At 40.6% G+C, this 23,666-nt stretch overlaps 1 protein-coding gene across 10 annotated transcripts in view; it reads left to right on the top strand.

Moving 5' to 3' along the window:
• LOC144696688 (serine/threonine-protein kinase WNK1-like) overlaps positions 1–23,666 on the top strand; it is a 190,685-nt gene that overhangs the window by 42,550 nt on the left and 124,469 nt on the right. For all 10 annotated transcript variants that reach the window (XM_078568286.1, XM_078568285.1, XM_078568277.1 and 7 more), the window contains exons 2-4: positions 2,671–2,843; positions 9,095–9,315; positions 10,429–10,586. In XM_078568286.1, coding sequence (XP_078424412.1) covers positions 2,671–2,843; positions 9,095–9,315; positions 10,429–10,586 — 552 coding nt within the window. The remainder of the gene's footprint in view (positions 1–2,670; positions 2,844–9,094; positions 9,316–10,428; positions 10,587–23,666) is intronic.

Genomic DNA, 23,666 nt, shown 5'->3' with positions numbered 1-23,666 from the left:
TGCTGACTGTCCTTGATCAGCCCGTGCCTTTCTAAGTGACAGTTTATCCTGCCTCAGAATTGATTTAAATAATTTGCCCACCACTGAAGTCAGACTGACCGGTCTATAATTTTCTGGCCTATCCCTTGCACCTTTTAAAAATAATGGTACAGTATTTGCAGACCTCCAATCCTTGCCTATATCTAGTGAGGATTGGAAAATGATCCTCAGAGCATCCATTATTTCCTCCCTGGCTTCCTTTAACAGCCTGGAATACAATCTATCTGGCTCTGGTGACTTATCCACCTTCAAGGATGCCAGTTGCTCCAGTACTTCCTCTCTCACTATGCTTATTATATCTAATGTATCACACTCCTCATTAACTAGAATGTCTGTACCATCCCTCTCCTTAGTGAAGACGGAGACAAAGTACTCATTGAGAACCCTACACGCATCTTCAGCATCAACAGACAAGTTAGTATGTACATCTTTGATTAGGCTTTCCTTAGTTATTCTCTTGTTCTTAATATACTGGTAAAACACCTTTGGGTTTTCTTTGATTTTACTTGCCAATATTCTTTCGTATCCTCTCTTTGCTTTCCTAATTTCCGTTTTTACTTCACCCCTGTACTTTCTATTCTCCTCTATGCTTTCTAGAGGAGTATAAGTATAGAGATGACGACCCTGGCTGCTTTTTTCCCCACTGACAGTCTGCTTAAACCATTTACCCTGCCTCCTCCGTACTTGCCTGCAACAACGTTTGAGGAGCTCATGGACTTCTTTGTGACAAAGTTTGAGACCGTCCATCCAGCTGCTTCTGCCACTTCCCTCCTTTTCCCTAGACTACTGGACAAAACCTCTCCTAAGATTCCCTGTGCCCTAGCCCTGAACTTGTATCTTAATTTGTTTCCCTCCTCTTCAGACTTTAGCAACTGAACCTGTCTTGTCTTCCTGACAATTGCCTGAGGCTGAATCGGACTTTTTGCATCCTTGGTCTCATATTTGATCCAGAGATAACTGCCCAACTGCATGACCATGCAATCACAAGACTGTCTACATCCATTTTTAAAATTTTATTTTTTGTCAATCCCCTCCCCCCACAGAGCCATCTCTATCTTGTTCTTCAGCTTTGCTTTCACAGAGCACTGACCCTTGTTCTGCTATTAACACATTCTGTTTTCTTACCTTTATTAGCTCTTTCTTTAGTCTTTAATACTACCATTAACACTCCCTTTGTCTTGTGTCCATGACATCTTTGTCAAATCTCTCCTGAGCTCCCGCCTATCCCTGACCTATTTTGCTCCTCCCTGACCCTCGCTTCAACAGTATAAAATCCATCATGTTTCGATCTCTCTTCAGCTCTCAAGAAAAGTCATATGGACTTGAAACATTAGCTCTGTTTCTCTCTCTACAGATGCTGCCAGACATGCTGAGTTTTTCTAGCATTTTCTGTTTATATTTCAGATTTCCAGCATCCGCAATATTTTGCTTTTACATCCACTTATTGTAGCATTCCCTGTCTCCGTCCCAACCTCTGCAGCTGAAATCTTCACCCGTGTCTTTGTTACCTCCAGACTTGGCTGGCTTCCCCGTCTTGCTCCATAGGGTTGAGCTCATCCCAAACTCTGCTTTTACATTAAGCCATACCAGTCATGCTCACTCATCACCCCTGTGCTTGCTGACCCACATTGGCTTCTGCTCCGGACATGAATTTTAAAATTCCCACCCTTGTTTTCAAATTCCCACTATCTCTGTAATCTCTAGCCCTACAACCTTCATATCTGTGCTCCTCCAATTCTGGCTTCTTGAGCATCCCTGATTTCAATCGCTCCACTATTGGCAACGATACCTTCAACTGTAAAGGCCTTAAACTCTGAAATTACCTTCCTAAACCTCTGCCTCTGTTTCTCATTTTCCTCCTTTTACGATGTTCCTTAAAACCTACGTTTTTGACCAAGCCTTTGGTGGTTGACCCCAATATTTTATGTAATTTCATGTCAAATTTTGTTGGATAATGCTCTTGTCAAGTGCCTTGGGTTGTTTTACTACATTACAAGTATAATGATCAGTTGTAAATGCTAGAAAAGTGTGAACAAATGTTGTGATAACTCAACTAGGGTTTTTACGCAAGAAATTTGTGTCCTATGCAATAGTCTAAATAATTTAGTTTTAATCATACCTCTTCTCCATGAAATTTAAGGTCTCAATATTTTGAAACATGCCTAGACTGAGGTACGTGCTTCAATGTCTGCTGAGGCTGCTTCTTACCTGATAAGTAGGAAATATGCACAGTGGTCTGGGGTGACTACTACTCTTTTCATCTCTACGTGTTGGTGGAAATATTTGTCAATAATTAGTTAAGCTGAATGTGGGTATGCATTTACGATGGCTATACAAGTTCCAGTACCATAATTGTGCTTTATGTTGCAGTTTTTCAGCGTGGGCCTGTTCGAACAATTCGTGTTTGCAGTACTGTCCTTTGTTTTGTATTGATGAGTAAATTCGCTCATTAATAAGCATTGAATTTACTCATAATAAGCATGAGGAATGTTCATAATCCTGTCCAAGAACAGGGTACGGCATTTTAGCATGCTAGCACTAGAAATTATAAACATTGTTTTTATCTGCAGACAAATGTAACTAATTTGCTTGACAGCCTAGCCTTCGTTACCACTGTTCTATTGTTAACAGGATCGAAAGTTGTCAAAGTCAGAAAGGCAAAGGTTTAAAGAAGAAGCTGAAATGTTGAAGGGCCTGCAGCACCCCAACATAGTCAGATTTTATGACTCTTGGGAATCAACCTTAAAGGGAAAGAAATGTATTGTATTGGTGACAGAATTGATGACATCGGGTACTCTGAAAACGTAAGTAAAGTTGAGTTATCTATATATTTTAAGCTGTTATTTATTACTTCAAATATCTTTATTTCAAAACTGGAAATGCATAGCATACTAATCAGAATCTGAAATCAGTTGGGATGAAGGATCTCACTTAAAACATTGGCCTATGTTTCTGATGTTGACTGATTTAATGTGCATTTCTAGTTTTCTCTGTTCTTACTTGAGCTCTTCAATGTTTGTTTTTTTTTCCTATGTCTAATATCTTCATCAATTTATGTAAGTTTCTGAAAGTAAGTTAGGAAAAATTGAGCATGAAATTTTATATTAAATAATTGTTGGAACTGTCTCTCTTAAATGAACTGGGTGCTTTAAGTGGGCCAAGTTGAATATGTATGCATTCTAAATATAGAAACCAAATATGTACCTAAAATCCTCCAGCCTGCCCTGCTTTTCACGTTCTGTTGAGGCGTATTCACATAAATTGTAATCTAAGGATCAGGTCTTAGACTTTTGTTTTGGGAAAGCAGTTATTCCATCTTAATGGCTTATAATGTAGGCTCAAATTGGATGCTTGGCAGTTATTCCCAGAGTTGTTGCAGTGAAAAGGAGCTTTTTGCCGTAACAAACATCAATTTTTCTATGTGCTAGAGTATTCATTATAGAAAAAGGCAACAAAAATGTTGACTCTTCTTTCAGCAGAGAGTCTGAGAATTTGTAGATGGCAGAAGAATATTTTTAAAAACAGGACAAAGTTTGCAAGATAACTAATTTCGAAACTTAGGAATTCATTTTACATCGATAGATTACTGTTCTAAATTTATCTTTGTAAGAACATATTTGAATCATCCAAAGGGCTAACTACCACCCTTATTTCATAATTTCCTTCTTTATGTTCTTGAATGTAAGTTTTGGAAAAAAAAAATTCCTGAGGAAGCATTATCAGAAGGGAACTAAATCTAGCAAATGTTTTATATTGTCAAAGAACCATATGATCCACATTGTAATGCATTTATGGTTGCTGTCTTGGACTTAAACAGAATGCTCAGTCTTAGGGACCTGTTAGATCCCAAGTCAAGTTTCAGTCCCCTCCATCCTCCATCATAAAATCACCTACTTCTATTTCTGTAATATTGTCTAGTTATCCCATCTGCTGAAACCCTTATTTATGCATATAAGACTTGAGTGCTCCAGTGTTCTGCTTTCATGGACTCTAGCTTGTCCTGCTTGTATTCTATCTCTCATAAAGTCTGGCTCATCCGTACCATGAGAACATAAAAGATAGGAGAAGAAGGCGGCCATGTGGAATGCTCTGCCATTCAATAAGATCATGGCTGAGCTTGTACCTAAACTTCACTTTCCAGCTCTATCCCCATATCCCTTGATTCTCTTGGTGCCCAAATCTCTGTTGTTTTCAATCTTTAATATACTTATTGGCTGAGCATCCACAGCTTTCTCAGATACAGAATATCAACAGTTTGTAAGTCTGAGTGAAGAAATGTGTTTTAAGTTCAAAATGGCTGACCCCTTATTCTGAAATAATGACCCATAGCTATAGACTTTACAGCCAGGAAAACAACATCTACCCTGCCAGATCCTCTAAGAATTTTATGCTTTAATGAGATCATGTCTCATTCTTCTTAATTCCATCAATCTTTGCCCAAAGGACAGTCCTCTCTCTCAAATCTGTCCAGTGAAACTTCATTGCACCACCTCAAACTGTACATAACTCCAGTTGTGGTCTCAGTAAAGCCCTATTTAATTGCAGTAAGACTTCTTTACCGACATACTCCAAGCCCACTTGCAATAAAGGCTAACATACCATTTGTTTTCCTAATTGCTTGCTGTACCTGCAAATTAACTTGCTGTGATTCATACACAAATCCAACTGGATACCAACATTTGCGAGTCCCGCTTTTTAAAAAGAAAAATCTGTTTTTCTATTCTTCCTGTTCAAGCTGATAATTTCCCACTTCCCCATATTACACTCCATCTGTCACCTTCTTGCCCAATTCCCCATCTAAATCCCTTTGCAGCCTTTCTTGCATCCCCCTCATAACCTATTTGCCCACCTAGCTTGGCATTGTTAATATATTTCAATGTTTTGCACTCTATATCCCCTCATCGAAGTCCTTTGAATTGTAAATAGCGGAGAACCAAGCATATTTCCTTGCAACACTCCACTGGTTACACCCTGCCATCTTAAAAATGACCTGTTTATCTCTACTCTGCCTTTTGTCCATGAACAGTTCAAGGTATATTAGTTCATAATATATTGCCCCAATCTCATGAGCCATTTTGTAATGTAGCGGCCTATGTCATGCCTTATCAAATTCCTTCTGAAACTCCAATGGTTCCTCTTTATTTACCCTGCTAATGACACACTCAAAACTCTAATAGTGTCACCTACATTGTTGTGGGTCTGGAGCCACATATAGGCTGGACCAGATAAGGGTGACAGATTTCCTTCCCTAAAGGACATTATGAACCAGAAAGGTTTTTATGACAATCGACAATGGTTTCATGGTTACTGTTACCAAGACTAGCTTTCAATTCCAGGCTTTATTAAATTTAAGTTTCACCAGCTGCCGTGATGGGATGTGAACCAGTGTCCCCAGAGCATTAACCTGGGCCTCTGAATTACTAGTCTAATGACATTACCACTACAACGCCGTCACCATTTATCAAACACTAATTTCCTTCCATAAAAACATGTTGACTCTTGCTAATCATTGGTTTCCCAAATATTTTATTGGCCTAAATGCAATCTGGAATTCCTTAATAATGCTCCTCCTATTTTTGTTGCTCCTTTTAAGACCTTCCTTAAAATCAGCAACTTTTACCAAGCATTTGGTCAATTCTTCTAATCACACTGTTGTCATTTATTGACCACATGTTTCTATGAAGCACCTTGGATTTTTTCTATTTTTAAAAGTGCCATTGTAATTGCAATTGTGTATGGCTGTTGCACACTGTCAATTGCATGAGTACTTTTATAGTAGAAATGAGGAATGCATCTACAGATTTGCAAAATATTTAACTTGGTTAGAATTGTGAAGTCAGCTCATAAGAAATAGGAGCAGGAGTGGGCCATTTACCCCTCCTGAGCCTGCTCCACCATTCAATAAGATGATGGCTAATGTAATTGTGGCTTTAATCTACTTTCCTGCCTGTTTCCCGTAACGCTTGACTCCCCTGTAAATCAAAACTCTAACTCAGCCTTGAGTACATTCTATGACCCAGCCTCCACTGCTCTTTCAGGCAGAGAATTCTGAAGACTAATGACCATCTGAGATAAGAAATTCCTCCTCATCTCCATCTTAGATGGGAGACCTCTTATTTTTAAACTGTGCCCCACGTGAGGGAAAACATCCTCTCTGCATCTGCCCTGTCAAAGCCTCACAGAATCTTATATATTTCAATAAGATCACCTCTTATTCTTCTAAAGTCCAATGAGTATAGCCTCAACCTACTCAACCTTTGCTCATAAGACAACTCCAGCATCCCATGAATCAGCTTAGTGAGCATTCTCTGAACTGCTTTTAATGCAATATATCTAAGTAAGAGACCAAAATTGTACACAGGATGCTAGGTGCGGTCTCACCAATGACCTGTACAGTTGGAGCAAGACTTCCCTACTTTTATACTCCAACCCCTTGTTACTGCAAAACCAACATTCTGTCTGCCTTCCGAATTACTTGCTGTGCCTACAGGCTAACTTTGTGATTGATGTACCAGGACATCCAGACCCCTGTCCCACAGCATTCTGCAGTCTCGCTTCATGCAAATAATCATCTTTTCTATTCTTCCTGTCAAAGTGAATAAGCTTACATTTTCCACGTTATACTCCCATATGGCAAATTTTTGCCCACTCAACCTATCTGTATCCTTTTGAAGACTTTGTATCCTCCTCACAACTTACTTTTCTACCCGTCTTTGTCAGCAGATTTGTTTGCAATACCTTCGGTCCCTTCATCCAAGCTATTAATATAGATTGCAAATAGTTGAGGCCCCAGCATTGATCCCTGTGGTACTCCATTAGTTAGTTTGCCAACCTGAAAATGACCCATTTGTTCAAACTCTGTTTCTTGTTGGTTAACCAATCCTCTGTCCATGCTAATATATCATCTGCAACACCACGGGCTCTTATTTTGTGCAGCAGCCTTTTATGTGGCACCTTATCAATGCTTTTTGGAAATTCAAATAGACTGCACCTATTGGTACCTCTTTCTCCACTCTGCATGTAACGTTCTCAGAGAACTCTAATAAATTTGTCAAACACGGTTCCCTTTCACAAAACCATGTTGACTCTGCCTGATTGTATTATGATTTTCTAAATACCCTGCCAATATGTCCTTAATAATGTTTTTTTTATAATTTTCCCAATGCCAGATGTTAGGCTAACTGGCCTATAGTTTCCTCCTTTCTTGAACAGAAGTGTGGTGATTGAATCCTCTGATTTCCAGAACTTAGGAAATTTTAGAAGATTACAACCAATGCAGCCAATTCTTTTAAGACCTGAGGATGCAGCTCATCAGAACTAGGGAACTTGTTAGACTTCAGCCCCATCAATTTTCCTCGTACTTTTTCTCCAGTGATGGTGATTGTTTTAAGATCCTCCCTTTTGCCTCTTGATTTTCTGCTTTTTGTGCCTTCTACTGTGAAGGCAGCTGCAAAGTTCTTGCTCAAAGTCTCTGCCAGTTCCTTATTTCCCATTGGAAATTCCCCAGTCTCACCCTATAAAGGACCAATGTTTACTTATTTTTAGATACTTGTGGGAGCTTTTTCAGTCTGTTATATTTCTTGCTAGTTTTCTCTCATTCTCTCATTTTCCCTGCATTACTTTTTATTCTTCATTTGCTTGTTTCTTAAAATTTTCCCAAAAATCTGGAATACCACTAATCTTCACAGCATTGTACACCCCTCCTTTCAATTTGATGCTACCCTTTACTTCCTCAGTTAGCCACAGGTGGTGTATCCCTCTCATTGAGTCTTTCTTTTGCAATGGAATATATCTTGGTTGCGAGTTATGAAACATCTTCTCCTTAAATGTCTGCTGCTGCTTCTGTACAGTCTTTGCTTTTAACCTATTTTCCCATTTCACCGTAGCCAACTCTGCCTTGTAATTACCTTTGTTTAAGGCAGTAGTTTCAGACCCACGTCTCTCACAATTTAATATTCAGTCAGTGATCAAAACATACCCTCATACCTAGAGGATGCCTTACTCTGAGGTCATTAATTAATCCTGTCTCATTGCACATTACCAGGTCTAAAATAGGCGGTTCCCTGGTTGGTTCTAGAACTTATTGTTCTAAAACACTGGCCCGAATAAACTCTCTGAACTCTTCCTCCAGGCTACTTTTGCCAATTTGATTTGTCCAATTTGTATAAAGATTAAAATTACCCACGATTATTACAGTCCCTTTCTTAGAAGCCACCATTATTTTTTGACTTAACTATACTGTGGGACAAAGTATAAGTCAGTTTATAAACTACTACTACTTGTGATGACTTTCTTTTGCTATTTCTTATCTTCACCTAAACTGATTTTATATCTTGATCCTCCTAGCCAAGACCATTTCTCACTACTGTGCTGTTCTCATCCTTCATTAGCAGAGCTACCCCACCCTTGTTTGATGAATGCTATATTTTATTTGGGCAGGTGGGGGAGAGAGTAAACTTTCATTGGGACTCTGCTAAAGGCTTAGGACTGAAAGAAACGTGCAAATTACTCCATGCACTTAATCCACATATTCCAATTAAAGCATCCTCCGGTCATGTTTAGCAGAACAATCAGAGTTAAACTCACTAGCCACCCTTAAGGCTTCTTCATGCAATTGCTAATGGTGCCAAATAGCTAAGCTTTGTGAGCCATATCTATCAATTCTGGACTACTGAAATTTATTTTGATCCTTAAATCCATCAGAGCTCGGGAATGAATTTACACCCAGAAGTGAAAATACAGGGTTTTAACCCACTTTGCCATCCAGTCCCCATCATTTCGGAAAGCATTGTATTAATGGGAGAGAGATTTGGGACCAGCTCTGTTTATGCCTTTAAAAACTCCTGTGCGGGTCCACATGTGCAGGTGCTCATATACCATCCAATGCATACAATACATCAAACTATTTTTTTATTAGAAGAACATTTGGTCTGGAGAGTTTTTAAAACTTTTCTGAGCTTGAGCAAGAACAGAATTGTCAGAACTTGGGTATCCAGTCAGTTCATTTAGATAGCATTTCCTTGTGATATCAATGTCTTCTCAATCTTTGTTTCAGTTATTTGAAGAGGTTTAAGGTAATGAAAATCAAGGTGCTTCGAAGCTGGTGTCGTCAAATCTTGAAGGGTCTTCATTTTCTTCATACTCGTACACCACCCATCATCCACCGAGATTTGAAATGTGACAACATCTTCATTACAGGCCCTACTGGATCAGTTAAAGTTGGGGATCTTGGCCTTGCTACTCTAAAAAGGGCATCATTTGCAAAAAGTGTGATAGGTAAGTTGATTGTCATGAAGTGAAGCTTGCTTCGTGGGCTGTTGGCTTTGGAAATTGAATTTTTTTTTTCTTTTACAGATATTACTTTGAAATAGATTAGTGTGCATTATTGGATTTAGCAAAACTTGTGGCCTATTTTGCTATGCTTTGATATTCATCTGCTTTCTAATCTTTGTTATGAAAGCTAGTTTCAGAAAACTGAAACTATAAACAGGGTCTCATTTCTTTTTGTCTGGTTATTATGCTGAGCCCTCTTTACTCAATTTTCTGTATTCTAAGTATTTTCAACTGTAGGACATCTACTTTTCCCAGCTGCAGTAGACCTAACAGTACTGCAGTTGAACGGTAAGTGCGATAGATAAAGGCTGTGGTGAGTTGCCTTTCTGATAATTTGAAGATCAAAATTATTGAATGTTTCATTTTGACTATGTGCCAGTTTTCCTTTGCAAGGCAACTTGGTTACTGATACAGGGTGTAAAAAAAAAAGCATAGTTGGCCAGAAACTAGCTATGGCCCAGCCTAATTACTTTTTTTTTCTTAGGAACCCCATCAACTAAATTTTATTTGAGTCTGTGGAGATTGATCTGTTAATCAAACTGAAAACTCTGCACCTTTTTAATATTCTTATAATATTGAGTTTGTTGCAATTTTCAGTGCAAGTAATTTAGACCTTCAAAGTGTTTGAAGCAGTTACGAATTTTGGAATATTGGTGGGCTGTCATAAGTTGCAGCTCAACTGTTTTTCCATTATTATAAGATGGAACAAAAAGGATAATGAGATCGCATTCAACTCTTATGTATATGATGTGTTTCCACTATGAAGAGCATTTCAAATTTGAACATTTTATTTCTGGGTAACTGGGCAGCCTTAGTAATTGCAGGAGTGTTTGTTCAGTTGTACAGGGTTTAATTGGATCATCTCTGTGCTGTACACCATATATATTGCCTTGCAGAAGAAAGCTTGAGTTGGTAGGTTGCTGAGTAACTGAGAAGGGCTCTCCTTCGCCTCCACTTTGTCTTTCCCCACAGGTCATCGTCATCCATCGGTGAGTACCGACAGCCTCTACTCACTGAGACAGTCTGTTAGAGTCTGAAACGTTCTTTTAATTTAAGGTACCCCTGAGTTCATGGCTCCTGAGATGTACGAAGAAAAATATGACGAGTCTGTTGATGTTTACGCTTTTGGAATGTGTATGCTAGAGATGGCAACTTCAGAATACCCATACTCGGAATGCCAGAATGCTGCTCAGATCTATCGTAGAGTAACCAGTGTAAGTACATGCTAGGTTTGTGGTACTTTGGCTGCCTCTAATAGCCATGCTACATTTCAAGTTCTCTTTTTTAAAAAAACATACTTTGATACTGTGTGGGGCTAGCTGTAGTTGCCATTTGAGTGCAGTAATATAACTTTTAGTTACGCTGCAAAGCTGTTTGCAGCACAAGAATCACTGGGGGGGATCAACTGGCTTCTACTGTTTGTGGCGTTCTACTCTGCTCCCCAGAGAAACACTTGACTTATTTCAGAATGTATTTATTCCAAGTGCTTCACGTGGTGAGCTTCTAAACTTGAATGTTATTTTTAAGTGGTGATGCTGAATTAAGTTATGTATTTTTCTGTAAAACAAAAAGCTAAAACAGATAGACAGGTGGTTCATATGTGCATTTTCGATGACAAGATAAAAACCTGATAGTGAGTTGCCTGGTTTATCTTCTGAATTGGAAAATGTGTTGGGGAGAGACAATAGCAATGAAGAAGGGAAAGAAGGGGGAAAAAAAAATCACAATCCTTCAGAAGAATTCATTCCCCCCCTCCCACCTGTATTTTAAGGGTATAATCCTGGGGAAGTTGAGAACATTTTTTTTTCATTCACGGGATGTGGGTGACATTGACAAGGTCAGTATTTGTTGCTGATTCTGAGTTGCCCTTGAGAGCAGTTTAAAGTCAACCACATTGTGGGTCTGGAGTCACTTGTAGGCCAGAGCAGGCCAGGATGACAGATTACCTTCCAGGGCATTTGTGAATCATTTTTACAAAATCAATGATAGTTTCATGGTCGCTATTACTGAGATGAGTGTTCAATTCCGCATTTAAAAAAACATTATTTGAATTCAAATTCCATTAGTTGCGTAAATGGGATTTGAGCCAGTGTCCCCAAATCATTACCCTGGGCCTCTGGCTTATGTTTCTGTGCAAAAATAATACTCTTGAGAGTGTTCTTGCAGATGATGTCTGCTTTACATAGGTAATGCACTGGAATAGAAATTATTTCTGTTTCTGCCTTGTCAATTGCTTAATCACTTCCAGTCTTGTTTTCAGTGTTCCCTTGGCAAATTTCCCATATTTCGCCTTCTGTAACCTTCAACTCATGCTGTATCCTTTCCTGCACAAGGTCCCACTCAAATCACCTTATCGCAAATTTAATAAAATTGTTCTTGTGTTTAATTCTGGGCATACAGTCTGTTCTTGAATGTTTCCTGCTGGGCAGGTTAGGTTAAGATGGCACAGATGGTGTTAAAATGCGCAACCCAACCCTTACTCTACTGTTCCTAGTGTTCAAATCTCATCAACTTGCTGCCCCCTTTCCCACCCTTTAGTTCTATGACCTCTTCAAGACCACCATCCCCCCAGCTAGAATTCTAATTTCTTCTAACTCTTACCCCTTGTTCTTCCTTTACACCACCATTGATTGCAGTGCCTTCAACCATCCAGATTCACTTTCCCTCTCGCTCGTCTCACTGTGCCCTTGTAGCCTATTGTGTCTGCATTCACAAAAGAGGGGACAATGCAGACTGTAGTTAATGAGAAGTATGAAATACTGGAAGGATCAACATTGAAAGGGGAAATAATAAGGGGTTGGGCATCTTTGAAAGTAGATAAATGGTCCTGTGTGGATGAATTGCACCTTAGGCAGCGAAGAGAAGCATCGGAGGCAACAGCAAAATCTCTGAGCGTCATTTTCCAATCCCTCTGGCTATAGGTATGGTGCCAGAGGGTTACTAATGTACCATTGTTTAAAAAGGGAGAAATGAACAGGACAGTTAGACTCACATCGGTGGTGAGAAATTATTGGAAGGCTTTGACAAGGCCCTATATGGAAGACTGGCCAAAGAAATAAAAGCTCATGAGATCCAAGGGAAGACGGCAAGTTGGATGCAATATTAGCTCATTCACAGGGAGCATAGGGTAATGGTTGGGTGTGTTGTGACTGGAAGACTGTGTTTCCAGTGGGGTTCTGCAGGACTCTGCACTAGGTTCCATCCTTTTTGAGGTGTTTATCAATGAAAAGAAGGAAACTGTAGACTCCAGAAGAATATAAATTGCCTGGCCAAGTGGACAGAAAAGTGGCAAATGGAATTTAATCTAGATAAATTTTGAAGGAATAAATTTGGGAGAGAAGACAAGAGAAAAAACAAATGTTAAGATACTGAAAAGTGGGAGGAACAGAGTCTCCTTGGAGAGCAGATCCCTGCAGATAGTGGTTAGGTTAGGTGATTAAGGAGGCATGTAGGATACTTTGCTTTATTAGTTGAGGCATGGAATATAAGCACAGGGAGGTTATGTTAGAACTGAATAAAACACGAGTTAGGCTACAGCCAGAGCATTGTGTACTGTTCTGGTCACCGCATTCCAGGAAGAATGTGACCGCATGAGATAGGGTATGGAGGAGATTGACAAAAATGTTCCTGGAACTGGAGAACTTTAGTTGAGGAAAGATTGGATAGACTAGGGTTGTTTTCTTTGGAATAGCGGAGGCTGAGAGGAGACTTAATTGATGTGCATAAATAATCAGAGGCCCAGATAGGGTGGATAGGAAGGATCTAATCCCCTAAGTGGAGAGGGCAATTACAAGGGATCATAAATTTAAAGTAATTGATAGATGGATTGGACGCATGTTGAGGGCGATGAACACCTGGAACTTTCTGCTTGAAAGGGTTGTAGAAGCAGAAACCCTCTTTTCATTTAAAATATACTTGGATATGCCCTTGAAGTGCTGTAGTGGACAAGACGACAGAGTTGGAATGTGGGATTAGGCTGGGTTGTTCTTTTTTAACTGGCATGGGCATGGTGTGTTGTAAATTTCTATGATCCTGTTCCCTTAATTTCACCCCTTGCACCGAGCTTCTAATGTCTGCTGCAAACCGCTGATTCCATTTCAGTTGGGATTATTGTTATACTTGCCTCAGGCATAGTCTTCCTTACTTCCAAATCCAGAGCTATCTCCCCTCCCTCCACCCTCATCAAAAAAGCCTTCCCTCAGCCTATTTATCTGCTCAGTCATCACTGCATCACGAATTTCTATTTCTTCCTTAAGTACTGTGCCATCTCCAAACTCCATAACATTTCTTTGAAATTGTCTGTTAGATTTTCTCTTTTGGCTACTTCCTTTCCTCATGTTGTCTCTCAAATCTGACATAATATACAGTCATTGGAATTCCATGTGTATGCTGTTGACATGACACCAGTTGTCTCAACTTGGTGACCATTTTTTTCCAGTCTCCCCCAGCCTTGATTTTGCCTTCCTAGCGGATTGGGTTTTTCAAATTACTATCTGTGCATTTCTACCTCCTTTCTCCCAATCATTGAGCTTTCAACCAACTGCCTAGTTCTTGCTATCCACTATCCTCATGTTCCACAAGGGGAAGTACTTCAAATGGTATTTTAGTTAATAGGATGAGATGCAATGTTTCAGGAACATTAAATTCAAAGTAGTTTTAAAAATGACAGGATATCATCCAGCTACTGTTATGTTACTAAATATAGATAGAAGTGTAGATTGATAAATACTTCACAAGAATTGAGGAACAATGGGCTGCTTTTAAAGAGGAGATGGTTCTGGTACAGTGGAGATACATTTCTACCAGGGGGAAAGGTAGGACAAACAAATCCAGATCTCCGTGGATGATGGAGAGGGAGAGTAAGTTGAAGCAGAAAAAGAAATAGATGTTGGGGTTTTTTTATTGTGGGATATGGATGTTACTGGCTAAGCCAGCATTTATTGCCCATCGTTAATTGCCCTTGAGAAGGTGGTGAGCTGCCTTCTTGAACTGTTGTAGTCCATGTGGTGTAGGTGCACCCACAGTGCTGTTAGGGAGGTAGTTCCAGGATTTTGACCCAGCTACAATGGAGGAGCGATGATATATTTCCAAGGATGGTGAGTGGCTTGGAGGGAAACTTCCAGGTGATGGAAGTCCATGTATCTGCTGCCCTTGTCCTTCTAAATGGTCACAGATGTGGGTTTGGAAGGTGCTGCCTCAGGAGCTTTGGTGAGTTTCTGCAATGCATCTTGTTGGTGGTACACACTGCTGCCACTGTGTGTTAGTGGTGGAAGGAGTGTATGTTTGTGGATGGGATGCCAATCAATCAGGCTGCTTTGTCCTGGGTGGTGTCAAGCATGTTGAGTGTTGTTAGAATTGCATTCATCCAGGCAAGTTGGGAGTATTCCATCACAGTCTTGACTTGTGCCTTGTAGATTGTGGACAGGCTTTGGGGAGTCAGGAGGTGAGTTAGTCACCGCAGGATTCCTAGCCTCTGACCTGCTCTTGTAGCCACAGTATTTATATAGCTAGTCCAATTTAGTTTCTGGTCAATGGTAAACCCCTGGGTGGTGTTTGTGGGGGATTCAGTGATGGAAATGCCATTGAATGTCAAGAGGCGATGGTTAGATTCTCTATTGTTGGAGATGGTCATTGCCTGCCACTTGTGTGGTGCAAATGTTACTTGCCTATGTCAGCCCAAGCCTGGATATTGTTTGGGTCTTACTGCATTTAGACTTGGACTGCTTCAGTATCTGAAGAGTCGTGAATGGTGCTGAACATTGTGCAATCATCAGTGAATATCCCTTGCCCTTGAGAAGGTGGTGACCTGCCTTCTTGAACTGTTGTAGTCCATGTGGTGTGGGTACACCCACAGTGCTGTTAGGGAGGTAGTTCCAGGATTTTGACCCAGTGACAATGGAGGAGCGGTGACCTTTATGATCGAAGGACGGTCATTGATGAGGCAGCTGAAGGCAGTTGGGCCCAGGACACTACCCTGAGGAACTCATTCAGCTATGTCCTGGAGCTGAGAAGATTGACCTCCAACAACCACAGCCATCTTCCTTTGTGCTCAGTATGATTCCAACCAGTGGAGAGTCTCCTCTTCCATGCCCCCGGTTCCCATTGACTCCAGTTTTTCTAGGGATCCTTGATGCCACACTCAGTCAAATGCTGCCTTGATTTCAAGGGCACTCGCTCTCCTCTCACCTCTTGATTTCAGCTCATTTGTACATCTTTGGACCAAGGCCTTAAATGAAATCAGGAGCTGAGTGATCCTGGCAGAAACCAAACTGAGCATCAGTGAGCAGGTTATTGCTAAGCAAGTGCCGTTTGATGACACTGTTGATGATCTCCTTTCATCATTTTACTGATGATTGAGAGTAGACTGATGGGGCGGCAATTGGCCTGGTTAGATTTGTCCTGCTTTTTGTGTGCAGGACGTATCTGGGCAATTTTCCACATTTCTGGATAGATGCCAGTGTTGTAGCTGTACTGGAACAGTTTGGCTAGGGGTGTGGCAAGTTCTGGAGCACAATCCTTCAAAATTATTTCTGGAATATTGTCAGGGCCCATAGCCTTTGCAGTATCCGGTGCCTTCAGCTGTTTCTTGATATCACATGGAGTGAATCAAATTGGCTTAAAACTGGCATCTATCAGGGGACAATTTCAAAGTTTGCGGATGACACAAAACTTGGGAGAATTGTAAACTGTGAGGAGGACAGTGTAGAACTTGAAAAGGACATTGGTGGAATGGGCAAACAGGTGGCAGATGAAGCTCAATGCGGAGAAGTGTGAAGTGATTCACTTTGGTACAAAGAACATGGAGAGACAGTATAAAATAAAGGGTACTTTTCTAAAGGGTGTGCAGGAGCAGCGAGACTGGGTGTATATGTACATATGGCATTAAAGGTGGCCTGGTAAAGACAGCTGTTTCTAAAGCATACAGTATTCTAAGCTTCAATAATAGGAGCATAGAGTACATGATCAGGGAGGTTATCATGAACTTGCATAAGACACTGGTTAGACCTCAGCTGGAGTATTGTGTACAGTTCTGGGCGCCACACTATAGGATGGATGTTAAAGAGTGCAGAAGAGGTTTATGAGAATGGTTCCAGGGATGAGATACTTCAGTTATGAGGAAAGATTGGAGAAGTTGGGACTGTTTTTCTTGGAGAGGAGAAGGCTGAGAGGGGACTTGATAGAAGTTTTCAAGATCATGAGGGGTCTGGGCGGAGTAGCTAGGGAGAAACTGTTCCCGCTCATAAATGGATCGAGAACCAGAGGGCGCAGTTTAAAGTGTTTTGCAAAAGTAAGCAAATTGAGGTGAGAAAAGTCTACTTCACACAGCGAGTAGTTAGGGTTTGGAATGCACTGCTTGGAAGTGTGGTGGAGGCAGATTCAATTGAGGCATTCAAGAGGGCATTGGATGATTATTTAAATAGAAAAAATGTGCAGGGTTATGGTGAAAAGGAAGGAGATTGGCATTAAGTTAAAATGCTCAGAGAGCCAGTGCGGACATGATGGGCCAAAAGGCCTCCTTCTACACCATAATAATTCTGTGATATGTGCTGGGCTCCCCCATCATTGAGGATGGGGATATTTGTGGAGTCTGCTCCTCCAGTGAGTTATTTAATTGTCCTTCCAACATTCACGACTGGATGTGGCAGGCTTGCAGAGCTTAGATCTGATCTGTTGGTTGTAGAATTGCTTAGCTCTGTCTCTTGCTTGCTATTTATGCTGTTTGGCAAGTAGTCCTGTGTTGTAGCTTCACCAGGTTGGCACCTCATTTTTTGGTATCCCTGGTATGCCATCCTGCACTCCTCTTTGAACCAGAGTTGATCCCCTTGCTTGGTGGTAATGGTAGAGTGAATGATATGTAGGCCATGAGGTTACAGATTGTGGTTGAGTACAATTCTGCAGCTGTTGATGCCCAACAGTGCCTCATGGTTGCCGAGTCTTCAGCTGTTGGATCTGTTCAAAATCTATCCCATCTAGCATGGTGGTAGTGCCACACAACATGGAGAGTGTCCTCAGCGTGAAGATGAGACTTCGTCTCCACAAGGACTGTCGATACTGTCATTGACAGATGCATCTGTGGCAGGCAGGTTGGTGAGGATGAGGTCATGTATGTTTTTCCCTCTTGTTGGTTCCTTAACTACCTGCCGCAGACCCAGTCTAGCAAATATGTCCTTTAGGACTCGGCCAGCTCAGTCTGAAGGTGGTGCGTCCGAGACACTCTTGTTGATGGACATTAAAGTCCCCACCTAGAGTACATTTTATACCCCTGCCACCCTCAGTGCTCCCTCCAAGTGGTGTTCAACATGGAGGGGTACTGATTGATCAGCTGATGGGGGGACAGTACATGATAAGCAGCAGGAGGTTTCCTTGCCTATGTTTGACCTGGTGCCATGAATCTTCGTGGTGCCCTGAGTCGATGTTGAAGACTTCCTGGGTAGCTCCCTCCCAACTGTATGTGCACCGCCACCTCTGTTGGTTCTTTCCTGCTGGTGAGACAGGACATACCTAGGGAAGGTGATGGTAGTGTCTGGTACATGATCTGTTAGGTATGATTCCATGAGTATGCCTGTCAGGCAGTTGCTTGACTAGTCTGTGGGAGAGCTCTCTCAATTTTGGCACAAGCCCCCAGATGTTAGTAAGGATGACTTGGCAATATTGGTAGGGCTGAGTTTGCTGTTGTTGTTTCTGGTGGCTGGTCGATGTCAGGTGGTCCACCCGGTTTATTCCTTAACCAATCTTCTGTAGCAGTTTGATTTAAATAAGTGGCTTGCTCGGCATTCCAGAGGGCATTTAAGAGTCAACCAGATTGCTGTGGGTTGATAATACAAGTGAAAATCAATCTGAATATACAAAGTTCAGAGGGGAAGTGAAAAAAGAAATGAAAGCAGCAGCGTGAGAAGAGACTGTCAGCCAACACAAAGGTCATCCAAAAGTCTTCTATAAGCAAATAAATAGTAAAAAGCTGGTAAAAGGAGGATTGTGGCTCATTAAGGACCAAAAAGGGGAATTACACTTGGAGGTAGCAGGCATGGCTGATGTACTAAATGAGTACTCCACATCTGCCTTGACCAAGGAAGATGATGCTGCTCAAGTCATAGAGAAAGAGGAGGTAGCTGAGACACTGGATGTGCTAAAAATTGATGAAGAGGAAGTATTAAAAAGGCTGTCTGTACTTAAAGTTGATAAGCCGCCTGGACTGGGTGGGAAACACCTAAGGATACTGAGGGAAGGAAGGGTGGAAATTGAGGCAGCACTCACCATAATCTTGCAATCCTTCTTGGATACAGGGTGGTGCCAGCGAACTGGGGAATTGCAAATGTTATGCCCCTGTTTTATATTTTTTAAAAAATGGTGTAAGGATAAACCCAACAACTGCAGGCCAGTCAGTTTAACCTTGGTGGTAGGAAAACTTTTAGAACAGTAATCAGTGAGTAAATTAACAGTTACTTGGAAAAATGTGAATTAATTAAGGAAATCCAGCATGGATTGAAGGGCAAATTATGTTTAACTAACTTGAACTTTTTTGATATAATAGGGAGGATTGATAAGGAGGTTGTGGTTGATGTGGACTTCCAAAGGCGTTTGATTAAAGTGCCATGTAACAGGCTTGTCAGCAAAGTTAAGCCTATGGCATAAAAGGGACAGTGACAGTCTGGGTATAAAATTGGCTGAATAACAGGAAACAGAGGGTCTGAAGGAAGTTATATAGTGGGTTTCCATCGGAATTGTTGTTTGGACCACTGCTTTTCCTGATTTATATTTATGACCTACACTTGAGTGTGCAGGGTACAATTTCAAAATTTGCAGATGACACAAAACTAAAAGTATTGTTAACTGTGAGCAGGATAGTGTTAAACTTAAAAAGGATCTAGATGGTCTGGTGAAATGGGTGGATGCGTGGCAGGTGAAATTTCATGCAAAGAGGTGTGAAGTGATGCACTTTGGTAGGAAGAACGAGGAGAGGCAATATAAAATAAAGGGTACAATTCTAATGTGGGTGCAGAGACAGAGAGACCTGGGTATATGTGCTAAATTGTTGGAGGTAGCACGGTAGGTTGAGACACCAAATGGGGTCCTGGGCTTTATAAATGGAGGTACAGAGAACAAAAGCAGGGAGGTCATAGTGAACCTTTCTAAAACACTGGTTTGGCCTCAGCATGAGTATTGTGTCCAATTCTGGACGTCGCAATTTAGGAAGGCTGAGGTATTAGAAGGTGCAGAAAATATTGACAGGAATGGTCCTAGGAAAGAGGGACTTAAGTTATGAGGATAGATTGGAGAAGTTGGGACTATTCTCCTGACATCGAGAATATTGAGAGTATAGAGGTGTTCAAAATTGAGGGGTCTGGACAATAACCTGTTCCCTTTGGAGCTGAGTGTCAGAGGCCACTTATTTAAGGTGAATGGCAAAAGAAACAAAAGTGACATGAGAAAAAACTTTATTGACTCAGCAAGTGGTTAGGATCTGGAATAAACTGCCAGAGTGCACTGAGGCAGATTTAGTCACATTCAGAAAGGTATTGGATAATTATCTGAAGAGAATAAATTGGCAGGACTATGGGGAAAAGGTGAGGAGTGGGTGAGTTGCTCTTGCAGGGAGCTGGTGCAGACATGATGGGCTGATGGCCTCTTTCTGTGCTGTAACTATTTATGGTTCTAAAAAGGTAAAAGAATAGCTGTTATTACGAGTACCTATCTATTGAATAAAATAAGCCAATTCTATTTAAGATTGTCACATTAATTTCCTTTTACCAATCTTAAGACATAACATACATGTTCAGGTGCAGTTTTTTTTAAACTTATGCCCATGTAAATGTTGAATTTTTGAGACCGCTTTGGCAAAGACTAAGAGTTGACTTTACCATAAATAATAATTTTGAGGGGTAGACATGCATGCTTGATTTGGGCTCACCCAGCATGAAACAAAGACCAAAATAAAATCTTGAGTGAAATCCAAAAAAGACTGTGGCTTCGTCAACTAAAAAGTGCAAAATCATAGGCTTACTTTCAATAATCAGCAGTAATGTGTTTTGGACCTCACCTTGTGGGCTCAAGTGTTCGACAATTAAACTTTTTGTAAAAGCATTTCCACATTCCTTGAAAGAGGCTGTGTGCCTTAACAATGTCCTCGAATGATTGATTGCACTCCTGTCTAATTCTTACCTTTTGATAAAATGCTGAGTCCAATGTGATCTATTTTCTAATTGAACAGCAGGATGGTGGGTTAGCTCTTTGTTGTGCATTGCACATTCCATCCCATTCTGGAAAGCACCTTATCCAGCTTCCCTCTGCCATGCAGAACCCAAACCCCACATTTTCGAAGGTTTTCAGAAACCATTGGAGAGAGAAAAATCAAACAAATGTAACACGGGCGCCCCCTCGAGCCAGCTGCAGGAGATGTAAGCATGGAACTCACAGTAGGGAACAGAGCAGGGCACACTGGGATTCATTTAACAACAGTTCTTGTGTGGGTTTGGGCAGATTCACAGAGTAGGATCCTGTTCCAAGTAACGGGTCTTAGGAAAATTAAATTTTTAGGCTTTGATCCTTGAAAGAGGTTGACTTTTACATGACGTATATGAAAAATTAAGATTTTTTTGAGCTAAAAATCATGGTTCAACTTTTACCTGGGAATGATTTTACTACCAGTATATAAGATAGGCTTCCAGTTTCACCATTGCTGTGAGGAAGATGTAGAGTAGTGGTTACAAAGTGCCTCTAATTTTCCTTCACTGTAACACAATGCTGGTTTTCATGCAATAAAAAAGGACGTGGAAACACTGAAGATAGTGTGGGAAAGACAAGGATGGTACCAGAACTGAGATTACAGCTATTTGGAAAGACTGGAACAGGATTGGGGTTCTTTTCTTCAGAGAAAAGATTTTGAGGAAACCTAAGAGGTATTTAAAATCATGAATGGGTTGGACAGGGTATATGTAGAGAGAATGTTTCCATTAATGGGAGAATCCAAAACTAGAGGTCATAAATAGAAGCTAGTTGCTAAAAAATCCACTGGAGAAAATGAGGGGAAATTTCTTTACTCAGTAATTAAAATGTGGAACTTACTGCCACAGGTGGTGCTTCAGGCAAATAGCTTGGATGCAAAAGAAACTAAATGAATAGATCCTCCACCACGAGTGCACAGTGGCAGCAGTGTATACCATAGACAAAATGCACTGCAGCAACTTGCCAACGCTCCTTCGACAGCATCTTCCAAACCTGTGTCCTCTACCACCGAGAAAGATGAGTGCAACAGACTCATGGGAACGTCACGTCACCTCATCTCTAAGTTGGCACCATCCTGATTTGGAACCATATTACCATTCTTTCACTGTCACTGGGTCAAAATCCTGGAACTCCCTTCCTTCCTAACAGCACTGTGGGTGTACTTAGACTAGAAGGGCCGCAGTGGTTCAAGAATGCTGTTCACCATCAGCTCCTCAAGGGCAATTAGGGATGGGCGACAAGTGCTGTCCTTGCCGCTGATGCTTATGTCCCATGGAAGAATTAAAAAAACACAAGTGAGAAGGGAATAAAAAGATGTGCTGAAATGCATTTGATGGAATCTGAGGATATGTGTGGAGTAAAACCCCGGCCAGACTAATTGGGCCGAGTGTTTCTGTGCTGTACATTCTATGTAATTATTTCAGATTAATTACAGTCCTCAGTCCTGGGAGCAGTTCTGTGGTTTTAATTTGATGTGAGTTAGATATTGGAAAAATAACCTTGGAAGTTCCAAAATCCCTAAACTTTTCAAAAAACTGTTGATTTTCCTTTGTTAAACTTATTGAAACATTAAGATGTTAAATGCACTTGGATGTTTTTTATTTCCACAAAAAGCTTCCAGTTAATCTGTTGGATTAGTGAAAAATGTTAACTGGTGATTAAGCTTTCTTGCCCTCCACACTCTTTACCAACAAACAAGGAAGCAAATAATATAAATCACTCGAGTACTTAGAATTCTGTCAAAGCTAATAGGAGCTTAACAGACATTAAAAAATACGATACATTATCTAAACTTTTTTGAAATCCCTTTCACCTGTCTGACATATTGCCTGCAATTGAGGCAATGAGCTTCCACAAGCATCCCATGTAAATAAGTATTAGGATATGATTAACTATAACTATTGGATGATTTTTGTCTTCTCTGTGCCCCTACCACCCCACATTTCAAGATTTCTGCATTTGATGTGTTCTTTTCTATAGTTCAGACTGACGAAAAGTGATATGGGGCTTGACCCTACTTCTTCACCACTCAGGCACGTAACATTAGCCTGTGAATTCAGTACCATTATTCCAAATTTTGTATCCCGAACAGCAATTTTCCTGATTGCAATTCCAGTCTTGGATTACAAGGCTGGGAGAGCTTCAAAAACTTACCTCTGAATTATTTTGCTGGTTACTTGCCAGGTTCATTTTCTCAATCATAAACGCCACGGTCCTCTGAATCCACAACAATAATGCACAAAAGTCTCCAAGTGATGTTGCCACAGTCTTTGTGAAAGATTTTCAAGAAGTGACGATCTGTTTAGTGGGAAGCAGCTTTCTGTTCTGTTGCCTGGCTTCACCTTTTGACTGTACTCCACAGCATGAGTGCAGTCAACCTTGATTCAAATACAGGTTGAATTGTTTTGAGCCTGAAGGGGGTGGAGAGATGCAGGAGAATGTTCATAAGCTACTGTTCAATTTAACCATGCAGACATTTTATGCAGCTGCTTGCACATAATTACATTACATGTGTACATGCTATGCAATTATGTGTCCAGATACCTTTGGTCAGTTCAGTGCTGTGTATATGTGTATATCCGAATCTAGTTGTTGGGAGCCTTTTAAGTGAAAGATTGAGTTTTGTATAATTGAATGATAATGTTAAATTTTATACTCATACAGGAACAGGTGTAGATTATTCAGCCCCTTGGGCCTGTTCTGCCATTCATTAGCTTTTAGCTGATCTGTACCTCAATCCATTTACCAAATTTGCTCCATATCGTTTGATACAGTAGGCTTAAAAAAATGTTCGATTGTACCAACATCCACAGCTTTTTGGGGGAAGAATGTTCCAGAGTTCCAATAGCCTTGATGTGATCTCACTCCTTATTCACTCCTCACTCTTAGCTGTCATTTTAAGATTGTCATTTTGTTCTGATTTCCTAGCATGCATCAGTAGATATGAGTTGGAATAAAGGATGTCTTTTCCATTCTGTGAAATTTCTTCACCTTTTCCAAAAAAGTTGGAAATAAGCACTTATATAGCTTCATAGTTAAAATATTGCTCTTTTACTGTCACCAGCTGCTGA

Source organism: Cetorhinus maximus, chromosome 22 (assembly GCF_964194155.1).
Source record: "Cetorhinus maximus chromosome 22, sCetMax3.hap1.1, whole genome shotgun sequence".
Classification (NCBI taxonomy): Eukaryota; Metazoa; Chordata; class Chondrichthyes; order Lamniformes; family Cetorhinidae; genus Cetorhinus; species Cetorhinus maximus.
Note: the sequence above shows the minus strand (reverse complement) of the source record. Positions and strands in the feature narration are given on the sequence as shown.